General features: G+C 35.8%; 1 protein-coding gene across 17 annotated transcripts in view; it reads right to left on the bottom strand.

Moving 5' to 3' along the window:
* Positions 1 to 24524, bottom strand: part of QKI (QKI, KH domain containing RNA binding) — a 157544-nt gene that overhangs the window by 91071 nt on the left and 41949 nt on the right. For all 17 annotated transcript variants that reach the window (XM_042025084.1, XM_042025074.1, XM_042025077.1 and 14 more), the window contains one exon: positions 3114 to 3230. In XM_042025084.1, coding sequence (XP_041881018.1) covers positions 3114 to 3230 — 117 coding nt within the window. The remainder of the gene's footprint in view (positions 1 to 3113; positions 3231 to 24524) is intronic.

Here is a 24524-nt window from a genome sequence, read left to right as displayed (position 1 = left end):
GCTTCATACCCCTCTCTAAAGTGAGATAATGGCAGTGTGTTAAAGAGCACAGGGCTGACACCCTAGGGGTGTCATCGCCTGTTTTATGGAATTCATGTAGGACAAGGGACACGTAAAAAAATCTTTTGCTTATCCATCATTGGACAGTCATCACTATACACATTCTTTAACTGGTGTGCAAGTTACCAGTTTTCTTCTGTGCCTAATGAAAGGTGCATTCAGACTAAACAAAAAGAAAATGCCTTGGTCTTAATAAAGTTACACATTCATTAGCTTTTGATGAATGCCTGCAACCCCTTTTCCCTCCCCAATAATCTCCTTCAAGTACCCCTAGGCTCTAATCACAGTATTCTCAGTAATTAAGGTTTTGATTTTAAATTTGTTGAAAGCTGCCTGGAGAGATGTTCTGATTACCAGCTGAGACTCAAATACAAACGATTTGAGGATTTCCCCTGCTTTCTGGGGGGAATCTGTCAGCAAGTTTCAAGATGTGATGCCAGTTCCAGTGTTTTGGCCATGTGACAAAGATTTCTAATTCATTACTTCTTTCATAGGATCACACAGCAAAGCAAAATTCTCTACAGAGCATATCTGGATGGTTTATTTTCCAGCATGTCAGTCTTTGTATTTTCTTTTGGATTCTGCAACCACTAGCAAGGCAGGAAAAGCACATGGACAGTTTACTCGAGATAGTATTTAGTACCATGTAGCTGTCACGTTAAGATTGACACTGCTTCAGTAATTATTCCTTCCTACAACCAATAAAGTTCCTTGTATAATTAGCACTGGGAAATCAAGTTTGCAGATATAGAATATACTCACAAAATATATATAAAAAACTAACCTGCATCTCTTATGTCCTCCAAATTTCAAAACTATTCAGTGAAAAAAAATCTCGAATACTGACAACACTGGCTGTAGAGCAAGGAAAGGGTTTTAAAAAAGAATTAGTGTATCCTAACCTGCCATGAAAAAAATGATATTACTTCTGTATTTTATACAAGTTCATTAGCATTTTGAAGTACAACCTGCAAATAGAGAAGCCCTTTGAGAAAATGAAAAAAAGGTAGTTATCATTAAAGGGCACAGACTGCCAAGAAAGTTGATCATCTTGCACTGCAAGACTAGGGAGTTCATCTGTAAGTATAACTCATCAGGAAAAGAGGCAAGAGTCAACAGCAAGAAGTGTACTTGTGCTTTAAACTGAGGGATGTCACTCATTCTTTCTTTAGTCTGTGACCACCACGTCTTAAATCAGCTTCCAAATCATCATTTTTACAAGAAACATCTTATTGGTGTGCATTATAATCAAGGATTATGAAGCTCTTCCTACTGCATCAACACTGGTATAGCACCAAAAAGTCTGCTCTTAAAAATGTAAACTAATGACCAATACAAATCACCTCAGGAAAGCAAATGAGCTGAAAAGATTAGGAATGGATGACACGAAAATCAGTTCTGTGAAGAAAATTATTTGGCACTCAACATTGGTTTACAACCAATATCATACTGTTTGGTATACAAATACATTATATTATGGTATCATTCAAATACAATCCATACTAACTGCAGTATTATCTCATTAAATTATCAATGGTTGAGTACTTTATGTTTAAAAATTATGAGAGAACCAACTTCAAAGTGATAATGGACATTCAAGTGCTGACCGGATCAATTTATAGTTTTTAATGTGTACGATGTTTTATCTGATGCAGTATCTGATACTTGTCCTTGTTGAAGGTAGCTTAAACTTAAACTTAAAAAACCAGGTGACTGGTTAGAAGGTCTCAGCTCCTCTAATCTTTTTCTTAAATACAAAACTCCAGTAACTCCCATTGCCTATTCTTTTGTGAACAGTCAAAAAAAATTTTTAAAAAAAAGGCACGGAGAAGAGAGGAAATCAGTCCAAAAATACTTCTCCAGAGAGTAAACCTGCCCAAGCTGTCTATAGAGACGACTCCCCACAGGACAGGACTGGTTCTGAAGCACAGTGGTAGAAGAAGGACTCTACACCTAACAGCCACCTGGACATGGTCCTAGGAAACCAGGACATGGTGACTCTGCCTGAGGTGGAGAACCTCCACCACTCTGTGACTCTGTAACAGACATTTCACAAACTCCAAAACGTACAAGAATGGTAGAATAGGACAAAGGATGGTGACAGTATTACAGCAGATAATGAAAACAAGAGACATTAAATGAAATTTGACGGTAACAGATTTATAAGCTCTGGGAAGGAAGAGATGTTTAACTGGGTAGACATTAACTTTCAAATAACTAACTAACTAATTGTAATTGTTATGGACTACATACGTATCAATAGAACGGATGTGGTTGATCATGTAAGGAAAACGGGCGTTGGGCCTTCCCCAGGCTCCTAAAAAAGAAGCAAAAGAAAGTGTATTTCTGGGAATAAAGAGGAAACATTCAAAACTACAGTGGAGATGTCAGTGTAACTCCAGCAGCAGTAGCCAGAGGTAGAGGGAAATAGCTAGAAAATAAACCTAGAAAAACAGAGTTACCACGAGAGCAACCTGACATTCAGGAAGGCTCTGTTCTATCATGCAGTTTCCCTATTCATATGGGCAGAGCATGCATATTACAGCACAAGGCAAGAACAGCCCTAATTACTTTGCAACTCCACCTGAACACAAAACAAAACCAGAAACACAGCGCTTTTTGGTTCACTCAGACAGAAGTGACTGCTGGAAATACAATTAACTCTTTTTTTCAATCCACACTCCATGTACAAATCATTACTTTGGTAATTCAATCCAAGAAAGTTATTAATAAGACCTTTGAGGTTAACAGCTCTTTCCTAGAAAAATACATTTAACTTCAATTTTTACCTTTACCTTGTGAAATGTGACACAATTATAAGTTACTTATTATTTAAGAATATAATTGCTGGCTAGACTCCCAGTTGCAGAATTATGGAGCATGTACATTTTACTTCTTCAGGACAGCCTGTGTTATTTACTAAGTTTATATAAGACACTAGATAATGACAAAGCATATAGTGAGAACATAACAAGAATGAGAGACATGAGCTTATTCTCCATTAGAAATCAAAATTATGCATCTGAAACTACACTACCCCTTTAAGACCTTACCTTCTTTTTGTCCCTCATTGAGCCCTTCCCTCGGACCATTATCTTGCATCCTGTTTCTGCCTCAAGCTGTTTAGCTGTTAGTCCTCTGGGCCCAAGGATTCTTCCAACAAAGTTAAACTGAAAGAAAAAAATAAATAATTTCTATAAAATCAAGCAAAGAAAATTAATTAAAAATGTAACAAGATATATTTCTGTGTCTAAAAATATCAAGGGTTTAATGGTTTAGGACACCACACTAAATGCCTGAGGTTGAAAAATGAGATAGGTACTGTTTTTCTACATTAAGTACCCACGTGACACCAACTTTGGGGATACAAGTTTCAGGTGAAACTAGGTATTTTAGATGTAACATCAGGCAGTCTACAGAAGCAATAGTGTTAATTTCCTCCTCATTAAGTTGTACAAGCTCTTACAGAAAGCTCGGGCCACTCTCCTCACCACTAACATGTCCAGCCATGCTCATCCGTAGGCCAGCGAGTGCATCATGGAAACACACACAGGGGCTGGGTGCACGACCAGACATGCACACAAATTTCAAGAGGTGGGAATGCTCAGGTGCCAGGGGAGCTGCAGTCCCACAATGGCACAGGATCTTCGGGAAAGGCCCCTGCGCTCACTGTTCAGTTGTTCCCTGCTCACAGCTAAGGGGCCTGCAGACAGCATTCTCCTTCCCCAGTCCATGTGGTTCTGCTCGGCTCCATCTGGGAAGGACATCTAGAGTAACTCTTCTTTCTCTACCCATGCCATGGCATTTTCTTCAGGAAAAAAAAATGAGGCCTCTTACATGTTTATTTTAGGTTTCATGGGGCAACATTTCTTAAAAATATGGTATTTTCATACACACACACATATATAAAATATTTATATATGTAAAATTTTATGTGTATATACAGACAAAACAAAAGCACATCACTTTTTGTAAGCTGTATCATTTATTCAGTTGCACTTACAAATAAAGCATGCATTTCATGTTTAATTGGCTGACTTCAGCAGACAGCCCCCCACCTACACTCAACACAGTACCACCACCATTTAGCCATACATAACATCATTTCCTAGTTGTCCTCAACAGCTTTTCCCCTTTCATTATTTTTAACCACACATTCTGAAAATTATGACATAAATAAAAAAAGTAGTAAGTGACAGCAGCATTGAGAACACAGAGCAGTACTCTGTGACAACTGCAGTGCAAAGATGGAACACCAGCTCAAAGGATACATAAACAATGAAATTTCAGAGCAAACATTAAATTCCAAGAAGAAATTAAGAGAACAGAAACTCTGCTGTAAGGACGTAAGTCTGGATATTTTAGATCCTGGTAAAAAAAAGTTATTCAATAGAATTGTGAAGAAGTTGTTGGCTTTCATTTCCTCAGCTAATTAAAACTGGGCTTGAGTACTAAAACTCAGCATACTTGAAATCTTTATGAAACTGCAAAGACCAGAAATGATTTAAGAGTGAGCAGAAATAATGAACGCAAGCAAATTAAAGTTCTTTAAAAAAAACCCCAGTGTTTCACGGCAGCTAAACTATTCATAGAGAATATATACTCCCAAAGTTATTTAGTATTGCAAGCTCAGAAAACAAAGACATATTATGAAGCCTGAATCAACTATTGGGAGGTGAGGGGGTGGGGAGTAAAGACTAATGGAATTTGTGAACACACACAAACTGTGAATCATAAGAAATTAAGGAACATTCACTAAGCCTTGATAAAACAATGAACTAGTAACTAGTAATAAAGTTCGGCTGTGAAATATTATTAAAATATTACATCTCACATTTCATGTTTAATACCAAAATTGTACCATTGTCTTACATGAACAACATCTTACTCGCCTTTCTCCACAACCACACTGCTGCACATCAAACCTTTAGATATCTATGCCATTCCACCTAACGCTAAAATAGTACTGCAAAGCTGACTTTAAATCAATATTTTTACCAACACACAAGCTGACTATTGTTATATTCTCAATCTCCCAAGAAGAACAGCAGTCTCCAATGTTTCATTAATTTGGATCAAGACTAAAAGAATAATTAAATAATAACATACTTCGGATAAAAAATAAATAGAACAATATAGGATACTAAGAAAAAAAAAGGGAGTAATCTGTATTAGTGTCAAGTTTGCAACTTTATTCATGTTGTCTGAACACTATTTAGAATTTCTAGTTGAGAAATCACAGACTTAAAACTGCAACACATTCTGTTGAATGTTAAGCCAGTTCCTTTACCAGTTATGCCAAGGATATCCTCCTTATAAAGAGCCTTCAGGAATTGTTCCAAGGCAGCTCAACCCTGCCTTTTTCTTTCCAAATGGTATGTATTAACCTTTTTGGATAGCTATTCCTCCCAAACCCCAGCCTGTTCTCATTGCCTCTCTTGCGGCCTACGATTTGATCATTTCTAAAAGCAGGATGCCTAGACAAGGCAATATGTCTACTGAGATCTCAACTATGTTAAGTTACTCAGAACAATTTTATCTTATAAACCACATTCTTATTAACACATCCCAGGTTGGTTCTTTCCCTCCCTCAAAAATTCAGCTTTTATGCTTGTTTCAACATTCATTGACCCCAAATACTCTTCTCCATTACCTCAGCCATGATCCTTTCCCCTAGTTTTATATTCATATGAAGTTCTATGCCCCCCTACAGCAGCATATTGCTCTACATTTGTGTAACGAATTCCACATTGTTGACTTCAGGCACATTAATTTCAAGACAGAATTAAAATTCAAAACCATCTTTAGAAGCATTTGGTAATGACTTAATTTTTTTTCTAAGCATACTTTCTATCCTACCAACCAAGTTTTCTTCAATGTGTTAAGAGATACAAGATGAAGGAGAACTCTGCAGGACCTCCCTACCTGGGGCGCAGTCTTAATTGACTCATCAGTAATCAATTATCATAGATTAAGCCAATTATTGCTTTAACAAATGATCCCCTACTTTTTAATACCAATATATCACTGTCAGTATTCAGTTCCTCAGACAACCATCTTAAAAGTCCTAGCTCAGAACTCATAGAAAAACATAACGCAGACTCTTTTGACAGAGACAGAGCAGTGACCAGCAAGACCACAACTAAGAAACACAGAGTAAGCCTTCAAGTTAGACAGTTTTTTCAGAATCCAGTTGTATCTGCAGCTACTGCTTCTCTTACCTGTCAGGCCAGCTAGACTATCAGACAGAATTACCAGAACGACATCTGACAAATTCAGAAGACCACCCTTAACATCTAACTCAATATTTCTTGTGCTCTTTGTCTCATACTGTCACCCAATCACACTCTTCATTGCTTTGTGTTTCTCTACAAATAACATACCTGTGTTCAGGAATACTGTTTGTTCTAACATTTGTACAGGGACAAAGCTAAGAATATTTCCCTTTAATTTCTGATAGTGTTTCTCACTTGGCATTTGTCTAGTACTGTAGGATTCACCTTAGCCCCAGAGAACTGCTAGTTTAGAGCAGAGGTTCAGAAATCAATTTGACCAAAAAAGGGAGTAATCTGTATTAGTGTCAAGTTTGCAACTTGGCTGTACTACTTTGACTGTATGTAACCTCACACATGTTGAAAAATGAGATTATGTTAAAAATTCAGCAGAAGTGGCCCTTATTAAGATTAACTGCTTCTACATCAACAACACAGAAAAAGCAATCAAATGAAGTCAGTCTTTCCTTCCACAACAACTAATATCTCTACACTCGATATATTTTTATATGTAAAATTTTCACTAGTGGTATTTCACAATTGTTTTCCTGAGTTTTATTTTCATGTGCTCAAATCTTCCTCAACTCAAAATCACAACTAGAGAAACAACCTCCAGAAGAAGGTGACACACAAACACAAGAGCATCCTAAAAGCCAAGAATTAAAAGTGTTTAGCAGAGCTCAGGTGCTGAAGTTCCAACCTGTTACAGCCTTGTTGCTCTCCCTCTCTGCTTGTTTCTCTGCATCATCACTCACATTCCCTTAGTTTGCTAACCTTTCACGTTTGAAGTTTTCGGCATGTACAAAACACCACTGGAACGTGCCAGCGTGTAAGTTGCTGCCTTTCTTTGAGAAGATATCCAAAACACACCCCCTTAAAGAAAAGCAACAGACAGCATTATGTTGGGACACTGAACATGAGGATCTTTGTTACTCAAAGACTTTAAGCAGTAAAAAACGTATTAGGAAAAAAAGCTGCTCCAAATTCTGATGTTCGCACCTACTCTGGGATATTAACGATTATTCTGCAGCAACTGACGTTCCCAAGAGTCGACAAAATTGCCATGTGGTGACCTAACAAGTCCACTGCATGAGAAATTCCCTGATAAAAACATCTTGTATTCCCTATGCATAGAACAACTAATTCCTAAGCACACCAGCTGCTTTTATAGTCCTTCTACGCTTCACCAGTCCTCACTCCCAGAACAAAAGTGGTGAAGAAAAGCAAAAACGAACCATGCCAAAGACTCAGAGCTGCTGCAAAGAAGTGTCTGGTTTCTACAGTATGGGAAATGCAGAGTTTAAGGAACTTTCCACGCAAGTTAAAATCTGAGGACCTTCAGGTAGACCAGTAATATTAAATTTCATACTACTATTGTGACTTTTGTATTTTGTGTTTTCCTTTGAAATATGAAAATAAGATGTGGCAAGATCTAATTTAACTTATGAAAAAAAGTGTCTTTACTTCATTAATGGAAATGAATTTTAAAAAATCCAATTTGATTGAAATATCCGAATCTAGCAAGAAAGAGCACAAACACATGCATTTGATCGAACAATTATTTAACTCAATTAAAAACTCATTTATTCTACCATCTTATTAGCAAATGTTCCAGTGACTTACTAAACATTGATTTTGCAGAGTCAGTTACTTATCACTGGAAAAAAGCCAAAACAAGCTATTCTTCAAGTCTATTTCAAGTTAAGGAAATCAAGAAAAGTCTCAGAAAGCTTTTATGTTCCTTAGGTACAATGCATATTTGAGTACTTTTCATACACAGCCTAAACTTTATTTTAAGGAAAGTCTCAAGAAAAGCTCAGTAGTTCCTCATTATACCAAAAGCAAAAGATGCTCCACACTTCATGCTGACTTTCAGCATACTTTAAGATGTAACAAGCAGCTAAGTTCAGAAAAAAATTAGAAACACACAAAAAAGGACCCCTTTCTTTAATAATGATTTATAACAAATGCTTTGCAATCTATGTGTCTAGTAATCTAGCATTGGTTTCACCTTCTGACCCCCAGCTTAGAAAAATCACATAAATTCTATTATTTCCTTAAACACCCCCGTAATTACAACTGAGTACTTGTAACCATAGATGTCCACTCTTGATGATGTTAGTTAATTCTTACCCTCCTGTAGAAAGCAGCTTCAGTATAGTTATGCCATACATGAAAACAAGTTCTCCATTTTGAGACTACCTTTACATATAGTTTCCTTTTTTTTTAAATCATAACAGGTCAAAAACTGCAGACTTCTCAGTTAGCGAGCAGCCTCACCTTCACTTATCCATATTTTTTCCAAATTACATTTTACAGCCTAGTTATATGCTAGACATAACCGCCAGCTGGATGTGGATTTTCATCAAGAGAGAACACTATACCTTATATCCAGCCTTCTCCATAGTCAAAACAGCTTTCAGATTGCACACTGATACATTAAACAAACTAAAGCACCTCAAAAATGTGCTTTAAAATGTCCTGGTGGTTAGTTTGATTTTTGAAGACACGGAGAGCAGCATTTTCTGCTCATTTCATTTTCATATGATTTTCCACACCAAATAAAAAACATCTGAAGACCAGGACTCCACATGGTTCAGTGGTTAAAATACGTCATGGTTAAGACGCAACTGAAAACTGGATGTTATAATGGACAACATCTGCTAATTTTATCTTAGGCAGCAATGCTGGCAGTCAGTTTAGCCACTTCAGAGGAAACCTTCTATGTCTTCAGATTGCAACAGTCATATTCCAAGACCATTTAGGAGATAACTTAATCTGACAGAGTCACAGGCTAAAATGCCAACCACAGAAATGGAGTAATGAAGAGACACGAAGGAACTGCAAGACAATGAAGGCACTCAAAACAAAGTGTGATGAATGTGTATGACACTCACAATGGTGTTTGTTTAATGTTAGTACTCTTTGTGAGCAAGATTAACATCTCTCCAAGGATTAATATATTTCTTAAAGATACAATTAAATTCAAGTATGTATTTTCATGCATGTTTTTTATTAAAAAAAAACAGCCAATGCATTTAATTGAAACATTTATATGCAAACAACCTGGAAATACTAAAGAAGAAGATAAAACATAACACTACGCTGACAGAACAAATACAAGAATGGACTCTGAATCCAGTAAAGCTTTCACTGACCCACCAAAATTAGCAAATTTAGGTTTGATTTTTTTCATTGATTTCTTTTTAAATGAATATTGTTTTATGATACTGGTAATACAGTTTTTCATAAAATATTTCTCAGAAAATCTTGTGTTGTTCTCAACCGAGTTTTAGATAATGATAAAAAAAAAATCAGATATGTGTGGCTGATTTGATTTTTTGAAAGTCTCTAACCTGAAACAAGTATAAAACCACTTGAGATATTAGAAAACAAAATACAGCATATATTAAACCTTAAGATACTTTCAGTTAGGTAGTCTAGTGCTCAATAAACAAAACTTGTAGCATAAAGTTACAGCTAGGTACCTTTGAGACTGAATTTCTGAGAAAGTAATCTGAAACATTTTACAGGAAAAAAAAAATGACAAACGGGCAAATTACTTACATTGCATATGCTTTCTAGAAATAACATTTTCCAATATTTACTCCATTAGTATACCATGCCCGCAAAACCATTTTCACAATGACAACTTTGTCAAAAAATTGGCTTCTGGTTGTTGCTTTGGGGTTTTTGGTTGTTTTTTTTTTTTTTTTGGGGGGGGGGGGGCGGTGGGGAAGAGGAGATGTTTGGTTAGTTGGGCTTTTTTTACAAGCACAGTTGCAGTGATGTTTATTTATGCACATGTATATATACAAACACAAACAATGTTACCAAAACCAGCATTTACACCTGTAAACATGTAATTTGCCAGTAAGACAGCAGGGATGGATTAAATACATAACCTTTCAGTTAACATTTACAGCCCCTACCCCCTTATTTCAGTCAAAATATTTTCTTTAGATACTTGAAACTGTTGCCACTATCTCACCCCATACAGAAGATGATACCACTACATTTTTTGGTAGGCTGTGATTAACAAAACAGAAGGTTTCTTTTTCCATGAAGAGAAACCTCAAATATATTTCATACCTTAAGTATTTTCAGTGATTCAACATCACACTTATCACAACAGAAAACAGCTACACAGCTTTTGTTGAAGCAGTAAGAACTACTATAAAATAAAAACAAGTGCATCCCATACACGACTGACTCAGTGACCACATCACAGATTAACTAAAAACAAAGGCCAAGTTTACATAAACAGCCACTTGTACATATTTCAGAAATCAAGAGGGTAAAGCATAATGTTTCAAGAATAATGCTGAAATTGTGGTATCTTTCATTAACTGCATTAGCTTGTATTCTGAGGATTAAATGTGCTCCAGTGGAATTTGTCAAGTTTGTAACATAGTTAAGAAAAACAGATTATCTGATGAGATTTTAAAGGGAGAAGAGGCTGACAAAGCAGATGGTATTATCACTGTCAATACAGTGAACAGAGACAATAGTAACCACATTTAGAAGGTAATTTTTACACACAAGCTAACTTTAGGTAGTAGTTAAGACTGCTAGTGACAACATGTGAAGTTGTTTCCCCAAGTCTCTATCAAACCCATCTACTGCTGGTCACAGAAGAGATGCTGCAGGCAACAATGCATGAGAAACATTCTCTCCATCCCTAACCATGTCATGTTTTCTAAGCAAAATAACCAAGTAAAGGCCAAAGTACACATGTAGTGAATATCAGCAGCATAATCTGCTTATGTCAAATATATCCACTTATATTTGGTGTGGGTATCTGATATACACCATTCCAATACTATAATCAAAACTAAATGAGAACTATTGAAGCATTTAAGTGATGAAGTTAAGTAGCAAATTAGAAATGCTGTGCAAGCAGCATTGTATAAGCAACCTATGCATACAAATTATTATTAAATAATCTCTTCATCACTTAAACACAAAAATAAAACCATTAATGTACTGGGGAATAAAACACAGAATATCAACCGTCAGAAAATTAGGATCTGTCATATTTTCAATTAGGTACTTTTGCGCTGGACAAACAAAATCAAAACTTCTTGTAGATCTGTTGAAATACCTCTGAGATTACTTCAAGTGTGAGCAATTTAATCTCCAACATTTAATAAAAGGGTCACTACAGCTGAAATATTTAAAGTAGTTCCAATTCTCTAAAATTTGAGTTGACACAAAGAGGAGAACAACATCTTAGAAAGGAGACAATGAAAAGATTTTTTCTTTTTCTTAGTGTATTAAATGGATAAGAACCATCTTCAGTACATATGTAATGCACTAAGACTGGTTCCATCTTTATTTAGTACACTACATACATTTTTAACAAAGATTATAGGGTTGGGGGCATTTTTGGGTTGGTTTTTTTGTTCTAGTTCAGTTACCATAATCACTTTTAAACATCAAAGCCAGATAATAACTTGTCTTGTGATGGGAAAGAACTGATAATTATTGTGGGAGTAAGACCAGCTTGGTCTAGTTCAAAAACATGTATAAAATATGTATTAATGCAAAAACAAAGGATATGAATATAATTGTAATATATTACTAAAACATAGTATTTGTGCAGCAGGAGAACAAAGTTAACATTCGGTGTTTTGAAGTCTGATGTACTATACAAAAAAAACCAGCATCTGGAGGAAAATGAACACATTAGTGCAAAGGTTTTGACTTTTACACAATGCAGAGGTTCCAAAGAAAACTTCAGCCAGTAAAAGAGCAAATGAGTTCTCTCAATACAAATAACTTTATCTATTACTCTCTCCCAGAACTATGTTTAGCTTAAGTATTACATAATGCACTTAGTGTAGGAGTAATTTTGGTTAAATTAAAAGGAATTCGTTAAATTCCTTTAAATTACATTATATTTAATTGGGAGTTTTTTTCTTACGTCAATTAGAACAGTACAGATTCTATGGGATGTCCAGAAAGATCCCCAGAAACTTTATCATATTTATCATATAGCCGGGCAGAACAGCTTAAATCTCCGCTCTAAGTATTGGGGTATTTATGTTTCATGGCATGCATGAGTCAGTCTTCCTCAACGCTGTTTAACTTCTAACTCACCTCATCTAGAAACCTGGTGCCATCAGCACAATTCAAACACTGAATTGTTCACGTTATGTTCGGAACCAAATAAAATCTCTTGAATGAACGCACACATGCTGCAAGTCAGCTGGCTCACAAAACTGAGCACAAAATTTAGCATCCGTTGGGACAAGTTAGTAGACAGGCCTTGCCTACACAGACTCTGCACATGATCTTTAGTAAGAAATGCTGATACAAATTTATCTGTGTTTTCCAGTAAAACTTAAATAAGTATATAATAAACTATCAGTGATGAACAGTAGTACCTTGTTCTCGCTATAGGATTAGGAATTGCTGCCTTCCCTTCTTGGACATCAGCAATACACGTTTAATGGTTTAAAGGATGGATCACCATAACAAACCGTTTGGTCTACCTTAAAAATTGCGCATCTATTACTATTTCTTACTGGTAATGCTCTCTAAATAACATTAAAACAGGTAGTACAATAAATAAGAACTTTTAGAATGTTTTAATACGGCAAATCAGGATTTGTTTCAATTTAAGGTTTTGCCACTTAAAGTAGTTCTATTATTTACTAGAATCACAAATACTAAATTTTCAAAGGGTAACCCTGAGTCCTGTTCAACTATTAAATACTCTTTGCTAGTACCTGTATTCTGGCACTGTAACATTATTTAACAAATTGAATACATTACTTCCAGTTATGTACTGGAATGTGCCAAAATAAACAGCACCCCCTATAATTTCAGATAGAAAACTGAGGTGATTTTAACTGGGGGATAAATTTTAATAGACACATTGCTTGCTACAATAAAAACTAAATTGTTTTTATGAAGCACCACCATACAATTGAAGCCCCAGCACCACAGCAACATAAGCATCTTGAAGTAAAAATGTCAACTTGCTGCATTTCATAAAGTCATAGAACAGTTAGGGCTGGAAGGGAACTTGAAAATCATCTAATTCCAAACCCCCAGCCATGGGCAGGGACACCTTCCACCAGACCAGGTTGCTCAAAGCCCCATCCAACCTGGCTTTGAACACCCCCAGGGATGGGGCATCCACAGCTTCTCTGGGCAGCCTGTTCCACTGTCTCACCACCCTCAAAGTGAAGAATTTCTTCCTAACATCTATTAATTCTACCCTCTTTCAGTCTAAATCTATTCCCACTTGACCTATCCTAAAAGACCCTCTCCAGATCTCTTGTAGGCTCCCTTCAGGTCCTGTAAGGGTGCCACAATTTACATACCATAATTCTGCAATCTTAAGCTTCGTTGGTAGAGCTGACTTGCCCATTACGGATTATTACAGATTATTTGCATTTGTTCCTGACTGAGCTGAGTATCAGCCACTGATATAGTGATCATTCAAAAAGCTCAGCTTCTGATCACTGCAGCTGTAAGCTAGACAAACCAGATTATCCATGTGATGTCAATAAAATATCATTTTCACCCAGCAGACCACATCCGAATGCTTAAAATACTCCTTCAAAAAAAAAAAAAAAAAAAAGAAAAAAATACGCATTTAAAAGTATAGCTGGGATTTAGAATGAATTACTAAATCCTTTAAATCCACATCATTCACCTCTAATAACCTTTGCTGAAGGCTTTGAGAGCATGTTTAACTGACAAACAGCTTTACAAACCTCATGTAAATACATTAGACCAGATCTATAAAAAATGAAGTAAATAAATAATAATAATAATAATAATAAAATCAGGCTAGCTTTCCAGGTCATTTCAATAATGGTAACACAGCTTCCTTGATTAAAGAACAAAGAATCTCAAAGCACAGATTAAAAGATATAAAGCAAACTAAAAGTAATACACTGAAGGATACCACTTTTTTCTCCAAATTCTCACCTTGCAGTTTATAAGAGGACCTTATCAAATTAAGTACTTGGTGTTGTTTCGCTTAGTTATTGAAAATCTTTAATGAAATATAACAATAGCTAGGTATTTATCTAAATGACACCTAATTTTTAGCAATGAAATTCTAATTAATGCGACAGAACCATCTGAGCAGTAGCTACACCTAGTTGGCTGAATGCATTACTACTAATCAGAGAAGTCAACGTAGAGTTTTCTTTTGTCATCTGTTTGAAATAGGTATCTGTCAGAACTTGTCATCAAAATGAAGCCATAAGAATTCAGGATGTAGTAATTCCTGTATATCCGAAACTCAGTATCTTCAAAATGTTATCTAGGATGCCAACTTAATTTTCATCCATTGAAACAGCACTGACCCACTAACACAGTCTTTCCAGAAAATATATTTTCAGCTCCTCTGGGCAGAAGATCCCACCTTATTTTTTAAACACAATGTATGTGTATGTTATCACAGGTGGAAAAAATAAAAAAAAAAAATTCTATGTTAACACAAAGATATTATCTTTAATCTCAAAGGCACTGTTTTCCCAGATTAGCTGCTACAGAGCTAACAATTTCTTCACAAATTTTTTGGCCAATTTGAAGATCAGTCTATCTAACAGCATACCAAAAATAGGTATCCTAATCTTCTAGATTTCGCAAATTACCACATCTAATCAATATTTTATTCAATTTCATTTTCTAAAAACTAACCCAAGATTTAATCATTTATGCCAGGAGATTTACCATTTAGTTCAAAATTAAGTGAATACTAAGAAGCTTTACTGTCCTAGGATTGAGTAACAAATCTTTTTTCATTTTCATTTTTCTGTAGCAAAATTACACCTTCACCATATAGTTTTGGCATTAAGAAAATAGAACCTTCAGATGGAAGCTAGAAAGCAATCCAAATCCAACAGCAGATCTAAATTTTTTGTGAAAATGAATGCAGCCATAAAACCTTACATTATGTTGTCAAAGGATTGAGAAATTTCGAAGTATTGAAAATATTGCACTCCGGAAGTTCCTTTAAAGAGCAGCAGCAGTAGTCAGATACCAGAGTACAAAGGTAGAGAGGATTTAAAAATAACTCTTAAATTACTGACCTCTAACATAAAGCTTTAAAAGCTGTGTGCATCTGGTTTTTACTGTGCAGAATGAAACAATCACTTGGAAAAAAGCTAATACTATGACTAAACTTGCATTAGATACATAGAAGGAATAAAGGCAAGTTTATTACATTAGCTAAGTGCTGCTGATATTTTTCTGGATATTTTTGTATAATGTAACACAAGGGTAATACTGGCATCTACCTAAACAAGTTACAGAATTCAAAATGAAGACCCACAAAGAGCTCCTATGCTAATTAAAAAAGGGAACCAGCACTTCACAAATGGCACCATTTAGTAAACGCAAGAGAAGATTTTCAAATTACTGTACAGCTCCACAGCCATAAAGCTCTCAACACAGAAGTATATAAAAAAACCGAAATCTGCCTAAACACAATACATCAAATTCCCTGAGCAAAGCAGCTCAAATCTCTCTAATCTCTTTTATTCAAGGCCTGAAAACCTTAACTGGTGCATCATCCCGCTACGTACAGTCCACCTGAACTTTCGCATACCGTAGAGAAGAAAAACATATACAAACACAAATTAATGCAAGACCATCTCAAAATGATAGAAAACCACACTGGTGGTACTACTAAGGAGAAGCTGCTCCTATAATAGGAAGAAAACCAGCTCCTAACATTAAGACAAATGAGACCCAACTATCACTGTCGCAGTCTTCTAAAAGCTGACACTAAACTGCTCGGTTACACCTCACTTCCACAAACACTCCAACAAGCTTTAAGGAAGGCGACAGATCTAAGAGCAGGAGATCTGGAATTTCCTGATTCCTTCCCATCCTGTCAGATTATGCCACAGCACAAGGAGCACTTACAATAGGAAAGAAAAAAAAAAAAAAAAAAGGGAAAGTCCCCTCCACTAAAGGCTTCTAACCTGTATCACATTTTCACGTCTTCAGCCCACAGCGTCTTTCAGGGACATGTTCAATCCAGCACCAGAGTGCCACCAACACAGACACTCACTCTGAGTACAAAAGAGGACAGAAAGGCTTCTTCACTACCACTTTACTTGCTGAGGAGCCATAAATGAGGTTTTGTTTTTCACTTCTCTCTGAGTCAGCTGTAAGACAGTGGTAACAATGAAGTTTGGGTTCAAGAACTAAACAGGTTCTTGAGAAGAAACTGTTAAAATCTCAGACAGGAAGAAGCAGCAAATATCAAGCAGGGCTCATCTTTTGACTAAGGTGCTGTACTTATTTCAAGCTGACATTCAAAACAGCCTTTACGGCAAGAACTAGATGTAGTTACAAGTTACATGACAAACATGAAGCTTTTAAGCAATTAAACACGGATTTTTCTAAACATTAACTTTCGTTTTGAAAGTGTATCAGACAAAATCATATTTAAATCACATGGCACTTTTCTATCTCTCTAATAAAGACGGGGTTTAAGATACATGAAGTTTATACCATTCGAGGGCATTAATGCTTTCATCTATTAGAAAAATAAGCCTTTTCTAAATTAAGCATTAAATGCCAAGATACTTAAGTATCAAACTGTTTCCAAGAGTTTCCTTATGGAGCAAGAAAACATCAAAAGTAAGTTACTGTAAAAACCACCTACCAAACTGCTTGAATCAAAAGTAAGCAAATTTTTAAAGTAATTTTATTTGGACAACAAACGAAGCATTCACATCTTTTTGTGCTGAACAAGCCACGTTCTAGAGTAGTTTTATAAAGCTACTGATAACAAATTAAAGATTTTATGTTACTAATAAAAGCACTCTTTCAAGATTTGTCCTTCCAAACTCTTTAACCTTCTCTGTCATTAGGGCTGACTGATAAGCCACCAGCTGTTTTTTTTCTTCTCGGTGCTACAATGCATTCTCTTCCTTTTTAAGGCTAGTATACCCAAGCAACAAACAGCAGGACTTTAGCCAGCTGCTAGAATGTCACAAACCTATATATTTAGCTCCCATCTCATTTACTGCCATCCCTCAGTGTCAACCATTTAATGTCCCTTTTGCTCCAGTCTCCTGACATTCCTCACTGAGCTGACAACACTGCGGGCTGGATCAGCAGACAGAAGATACAAGAACACACAACAGCAAAGCAGAGACCTTATCAGTTACCAGAGACAGAAGCCATGCCTTGTCAAACACACTCAAGCAAAAAGCATTTTGGGGTTTGCCTCCCTCCCACCACTTCTGGACTAATTTTTACTGTTTATAAATTGTGTAGTTGTTTGTATAAATATTACCTTTAGAAATATTACTTGTGAAATAGCAATTTGTTCTTTTAGCATGTTTAATTAGTAACATTGTTTCTTCTCCTAATAGGGCAAGAACCCCTCCCGTTTGTGCGCTGTTTCACCTCTGCTTTTTCATTTTGTACATAATAATATAAACTAGTCACATTTTCTTTCCATTTAATATTGTTTTTACCATTAACCCTTTTCCTCATGCCACAAGTTTAAAGGGAATCTTAACCGGGTAGTTTCAATTCCACTTCAAATAACTAAAATAATATCCCTCAAAATGATTTTTTTTATGCGACATGTTCTGTTCATGTAAAAACACTAATCTAATTACTGTCATGTTTTGGAAATAATTGGATTTTAAATTGCTTAGAATTATCAACATCAGTGAGAAAGCTGTAAAGATAGACAAATTAACAATTTCATGGTTTTAAAATGGGAATCTCTGTTATCATTAGATTCCCATTTGCAATTATTTAGAGGCCCACAGAACCGTTTGGTAGTTCCCTCCTTTAAGTGGTCATAAAAACCTTTAAACAGTAATTGAAAGATTGTTAACAGAAACTCTCTCAGGAAATCAGATCCTGTGAACAATCTAATAGTAGGCATGCTTAAGCGAGATAGTGAATAATCTCTTTCATCCTATTCACTAAGAGGAGGTTTTCAGAACAGTGACAAGACATCAGTTTCAATAACACCACGAGATGAGTAAAAATTGTTCAATTCCATGCTCTACTTGGGAATCGTGACACATTTATCTAGAGAATTAACAAGTTGTGCTGTGTGTAAATCGGTCTCCAAAACCCAATTGTAGGATCCAGCAGTGTCCTCTAAGCCTCACAGTTTACATCATTAGACTCATATTCCAATAACAAAGGATCCTCAGGATATACAGTCCAACAACTAATTTCCATAATAATACCTTTTAATTAGATCTGACTACATATGACATTACCCAAGGCACTTGAAGTTGGCAATTTAGCTGTAGACTACTTCCATTTCTCAGTAATTAGAAGTGAGAAAGATACATTTAAGTTGGAGCACCATTGCAGATAGTTACAAATACTAAGCAGAAACAGAATACTGGTACTTAAGGGATACTATTCTCTTTTTTTTAATTTACCAGAGAAATGCAGTCACTTTTCCTCCTCTCAAAAGGAAAACTGACTTTGCAGAAACAGGCTTTGAGGTTATACTCAAGTTTATGCAAAGGAGAGGTGCTCAGTAACAACTTCATTTTATTTTATTAGTTACTGGAATTTTAGACAAAGTTCTTCATCCCTTTAAGGCAACAGATTTTATGCTGAATTATTCAGTCTTTTATAATTCTAAGTTGCAAAAATACACTTGTTTGCCACCTTGAAAGATGGGAAGGGAGGAAACACAAAAATTGCACACTTCCAAATCAGAAGACCTCAAAGCAGTACTATATAAATAGCAATTACTATTTTTTCCTCCATAATAGCACTCTTTCACACAAGCAAAGTTAAAAATAAAGCGGTAAAGCACCACACCAAGCAACTAAACCCCATGATACGGATGCATAGTATTGTTTTGTGAATAAAGATAGGCCTTACCAATTAGAGCTATGATGAAAGTTTCCATATTCAAGCAAGATATTTTGGGAAAAAATGCATTTTATCAAATTTCTGAAGTGAGTGACAAACTAAGGTGTTTAACATTCCTAAACATAGACATGCTTTTCATTCATGTAACTGATTTGAATTGCTTAATTTAGCTGACTAAATCGTAATTTATAATCAGAACAAATACTAGATAATTTTTGCTTTGCTTCTTTAAATTTTACACACATTTGAGAATTGGTAACACAACTGCAATCTCATTCATAGACTAAGAGCTCCATAGTGAAACAAACTGAATTTTACTAATTCATAGGGGAAGGTGAATCAGAATTCTTATCTCATTTAAGACAAACTTCTGAAATACCTATTTCTATCTTTAAATATATTGAAAATACTCCCAGTATTTTACAAGCATAACTACAAAACCCCACTTTTTATATAAATATCATGCTTAATCGTAGCTTTATACACAGTTTGTACTACTTCAGGTTGATTAGGGGTTCATTTACCAAACTAGGTCTAGAATTTCAGGTCATGAAAATACTGAAACATGTCAGAGAAAGTAATTTTAAATTGTTTCATCAAAACAAAAGCAATCCCCCTTCCAAAATTTAGAACAAAACTCAGCAGGATTATCTAACTGGTAGCATTTCTCATGCTACTACAGACTTCAAATGATACACTTCAATAAAGTGTAAAATAAAGTAAGATTATAAACTCTCAATGCCTATTTGCTGCTGTATAAGCATTTCTTCTAAAAAAAGAAATAATAAATAGACTTCTCAGTGTTGACCATATTTGAAGTGAAAAATTAAACTAATAATTCCATTCACCTTCTGGAAACATTGTTACAAAAAGTCTTCTCCATATGTGTACATCTGCCATAATCAGTAAACTTGCAAAATTCAAACCTAACACTGCAGAACAGGTCAGAAATACAGAGGACGGCTCAAAATATAGCACTCAATATCTCCTTTAGTGTTTTAAGATCTAATCTGCCTTGTTTGCTCTAAATGACTTTTGCTAAAAGCTATTACCAAACCTTAAGTCTACGCTCTAGCTGTAAAAAGGCAATGCATAAAAAGACAAATGAGTCAAAACTGAAAAGCACCTGAAACACCTTAAAAAGCCCCCCTGGTTGGGAGCACTTAAGGGTAGAAGCCTCAAAACACAAGCACTATACAGTTATGTGCTTCAGTCAGCATCGAGCACTAAGAGCAGCAGTATTACAGTCTAATCATACAATAATAGTGGTACCTTTGGATATCAAATCATATTGAATCTACTATCCTAAATATCTACGATTACAACACTACTAAAAGAGCAGCATATCAACAATTGCTACATTCAGCCTTCATTTCAACTAACTTTTGCCTTTTACTCTGGTCTGGGCTTTTAAAGTAAGGAGCGGGGTACTACCACTTTCTACAGTTCTGTGACGACCAACACTGCAACAGAAGAGAAACTACCTCATATTTACCACAGGAGAGACAGCAGAAGAAAAGAGTTATCATAAGGCTCTGAGATGTACTTCAGGTTTACATGTGAGGCTACCTGTCTGCAGTGACTTAGGATTTAGAGATATATGTTATGTTCCAGCCCTATCTACATTACAAAGCCAGAGTTTCAGGTATCTCTCCTGTTTCAGCTTGCCCATCAGCTGACTCACAGAAAAAACCGAAGTCCTTCACAGAGACTCAAAAGCCCTTGTTTACAATTTTTCCCAGTCTCAAGGGTAACATCTGCACTCATGGAAGAAAAAAAGATGTGCAAAATATTATTTTGGCTAGAATAACTTGAAAAAATCTAATGAGATTGAAGCCCAAGATACACTATTTTAGTATTTGTGTTGAATGACATCAACTTTGCTTTACTTTTAATGCAAGTGACATTCATTTTTTTAAAAAACGGTAATCAAATTGTCAAGTAAGTTCAAATTATAAAATTCAAGCAATTAGGCTAAATAGTATGACCCAGGCATTTAGGATGTTAATTTGAATAATATATTCATCATCATCAGTACTTAAATACATTAGCAATGTAACAACTGGTCATTTCCAGATGGAACATCAATAACGATATATCTATTTAACACAGCATTCACATTTTTAGACCACCTGTACTTTACAAGGAAAAAAATAAACTGATAAACGGCTGCATATTTAAGACAACTTTAAATCACAATTTAGTTGATAATCTTCCCAGAGCAAGCAGTCCCTGTATCACCGACCACAGGGCAAAGCCCTCAGCGCCCTCTGACACCACAGATCACAATGTTTGCAACTAGAACTAACTCGAATTTTTGGGTCAGTATGTTCTGAGTGTTTACAAACCACACAGCTGAGACACACTGATCATGCTTGTATCAGCACTCTAAAGAGACAGAAACCTTCTGAAAAAGCATTAACCAACCTAAGTAACTGAAGTGTTGGGTGGATGAATGCACACAATTAGGACAGGTGCATGAGCATTCCTGAAGAGAGGAAGTGCTATACTATATAATAAGAGACAACTGAGTGCAAATAAGGTGTAAAAAGGAACTGGCTGCTCATCAAGCAAAATTATTTTTCTTAAAGTATTGAGCGTATTTGACAGAAAAAGAATTCAGTTTCAAAGCAATGCAGCAAATTTCAAAAGGAATCAGTGCCTTCACAGAATTCACTACTATACACTGCTCTTAAAGAGAAGCAGCATATAAAAGCTTAGAACTGTGAATTAATATTATGTCAAAGTGACTGAAATTAAACAACGGTGTCCAACTAGTATTCTTACTAGCTTTAAAAAACAGCACACTAATTTCATTAATTGAGTAGATCCACACTACAATGGATGAATACCTATTAGCTACAGAAACCCAGAATCTCCTATGCAGAGATACCTACTGAGACAGCATTTGGGTTTTATTTTAAATCCAACATTCCAAACCAAGGCAGGTAAACAACAGTTCTCTAGCAATGAAACAAAACATGGGAAAAGGAAGGAAATGCCTAAAACAAAAGTTTATTCCTGAAGCTGGATTTGTGTACAATCTTCCCCACAAAAAGACCCTTGCAAGACAACCAAGTGACCAGCAACAACAAGACACATATGGAGAGCAAAACTACTCTGTTCTTTTGAAATACAGAACAAATTCAGATCAGAAATGTATGCTATAGATACAGCATTACACTGAAAACTTTTCCTTGACAAGTGATGCACACTTCTAAATGTATTAATAACTTCAGAAGCAGTACAACCTCAAAACAGCACACCTGTTTAAAAAAACTTGACCATGTTGTTTATAAGGCACCTTTTTTCTTTTTCTTTTCTTTTTTTTTTTTGTTAATTAATATGCACCTCCAAGGTTTGTGGGCAGACTTACCCTGGTAATAAACAATAGACCTTTTACCACTGAGGGCATGTACATTGATTTTTACCTAAGCATATGATTTAGGAGTAATACAAAGAAATTATCAAGCTGGTATTTTGACTGGAACTCAAAACTACATTAAATAGCAATTCTAAATGGGGCTTGGTGTCATCTTATCCTGGCAAAACACAGAGCAACCACAATTAGCATTTCACTGACCTACCCATACAAAGTTACCAAACTCTTGCTGTCCTCTGACTGGAAAGCATCGAATTACTTTTGCAAGGGCAACTCCATAAAAATCGGAGTGTACAAACAGTAATATCTAAACTACAGAGCTACTAAAAAGGAAGAAATATCTAATACTCAGTCTGTCAAAAGCTGACTGACCACTGCAGGGGGAGGGGGTGAAGACAACATGGTACCATAATTGCCAGTTTAAGTTTCTGGGGAAAGCACTACAGCTTAGTGCTACAGGTCTCCTTTTGTCAACTAATCAGAGGGGGGGAAACTAAAAAATTTAAAAACCTCTTAACCCTCAAGAAAGGGTTTTTCTCTCTGTATTTCCTCCCTCCTTAAAACACTGTGCTTCTCAAATACCAGCCCAATCTCCTTCAGGAGTCTGTTTCAGCTCTCTAAAGCAGAGGGAAGATCTGTTCCTGACTTTGAGTAATAAAGCACAACTACTAAGGATTCTGATGTCTAAACAGTAATTTGTGAATTCACCTATGTGTTTTAAACACAAGCTCTACCTTGCTCTGTTAAGTATTGTTTCAGCACTTACTCGATGTATTTCCATGTTTACTGCATTCCCCAGTCCTAGTTAAAGTACATTAGTTCACAAAAAACTACCAACAAGTTCAGCAGGTGTGTACCCAAGCATACCTGACCTCACAATAGCAAGCAAAAATACCATGCTGAAGCATTTCCTCATCCCTGTATAAAACTCTTCTTTCCTAAAATAAACATTTCAAAAGAATAGACTGAAAAAAACCCCCAATGTAAAACAAAGTCGGTATGCAACAATGCCTCACAGTTGACTGTTCATTACTTGTACTTGCACCCAGCTCTCCTAGACTTAAGTCTTGCAAGAGCTAATACACAAAGTAGCAGCTCTAACAAAAATCAGTTCAGCAAAAGCAAGCACACACTGACACCAGAGTTGTAGTGCATAATCAACTGAAACCATGCACCCAAATAATTCTGTAATCCATGAAAGAAAGAAACATATGCACATGAAGTGCAGAATTCAAAATGGAAGAGGGTATTAAGAAGACAGCCCTGATCAAACAGATTGCCCACTGAAAGCCTGACTCTACACAGAAAATGAAATGAGCTAAAATGAAAGGCACTACAGGAGCACAACCAATCATGATGGATGTTGACTGCTAGACCAACTTCAAAAAGTTCTGTTGGACACTTTCTTTGCAACCTCAAATTTTGTATATCCCAAAGTTAAACATTTTAAATAAAATTAATTTATTAGAATAATTTATTTCATCCACAGAAAAGTAACAGGTATCTTTAAACTAACTATTTAGACTAATTTTCTAGACTACCATTCTCCTTTAGCACTTGGCTTCCCCATAAACGCACAGTCCTCTTCATCCACGGTGAAGAGAGGCACCCAAACATCTAGCACTAGCTGTTAATGTCAGAGTAGGGGATTCCCACCCTTACAAGTCGGAACTGTATACTGATTAAACAAGAAAAAAATTCCACTGCTTTCTGCAGGGAGTGTCATATACATGCTGGACATAGCATGTAAATGAACATACATATAAAACTAGGAGTTTCATCTTATGATGCTAATTTGAAGAAGTTAATAATACAAGCATCACCATAAAAACATGGTGTCCTAACAAATATGTTCAATTTTCCTATCAGTACCAGATTTCCAAATTTACTTTGTCTTACATTGCCAAGACAAAGGCTACTTACTAAGTTTTTACTTGTCTTACTTCCACCCTACCTTCCTTTTC

This window comes from Corvus kubaryi, unplaced genomic scaffold (genome assembly GCF_017639235.1).
Source record: "Corvus kubaryi isolate FWS band 111438036 unplaced genomic scaffold, C.kubaryi_AGA036_p1.0 37266, whole genome shotgun sequence".
NCBI lineage: Eukaryota > Metazoa > Chordata > Aves > Passeriformes > Corvidae > Corvus > Corvus kubaryi.
Note: the sequence above shows the minus strand (reverse complement) of the source record. Positions and strands in the feature narration are given on the sequence as shown.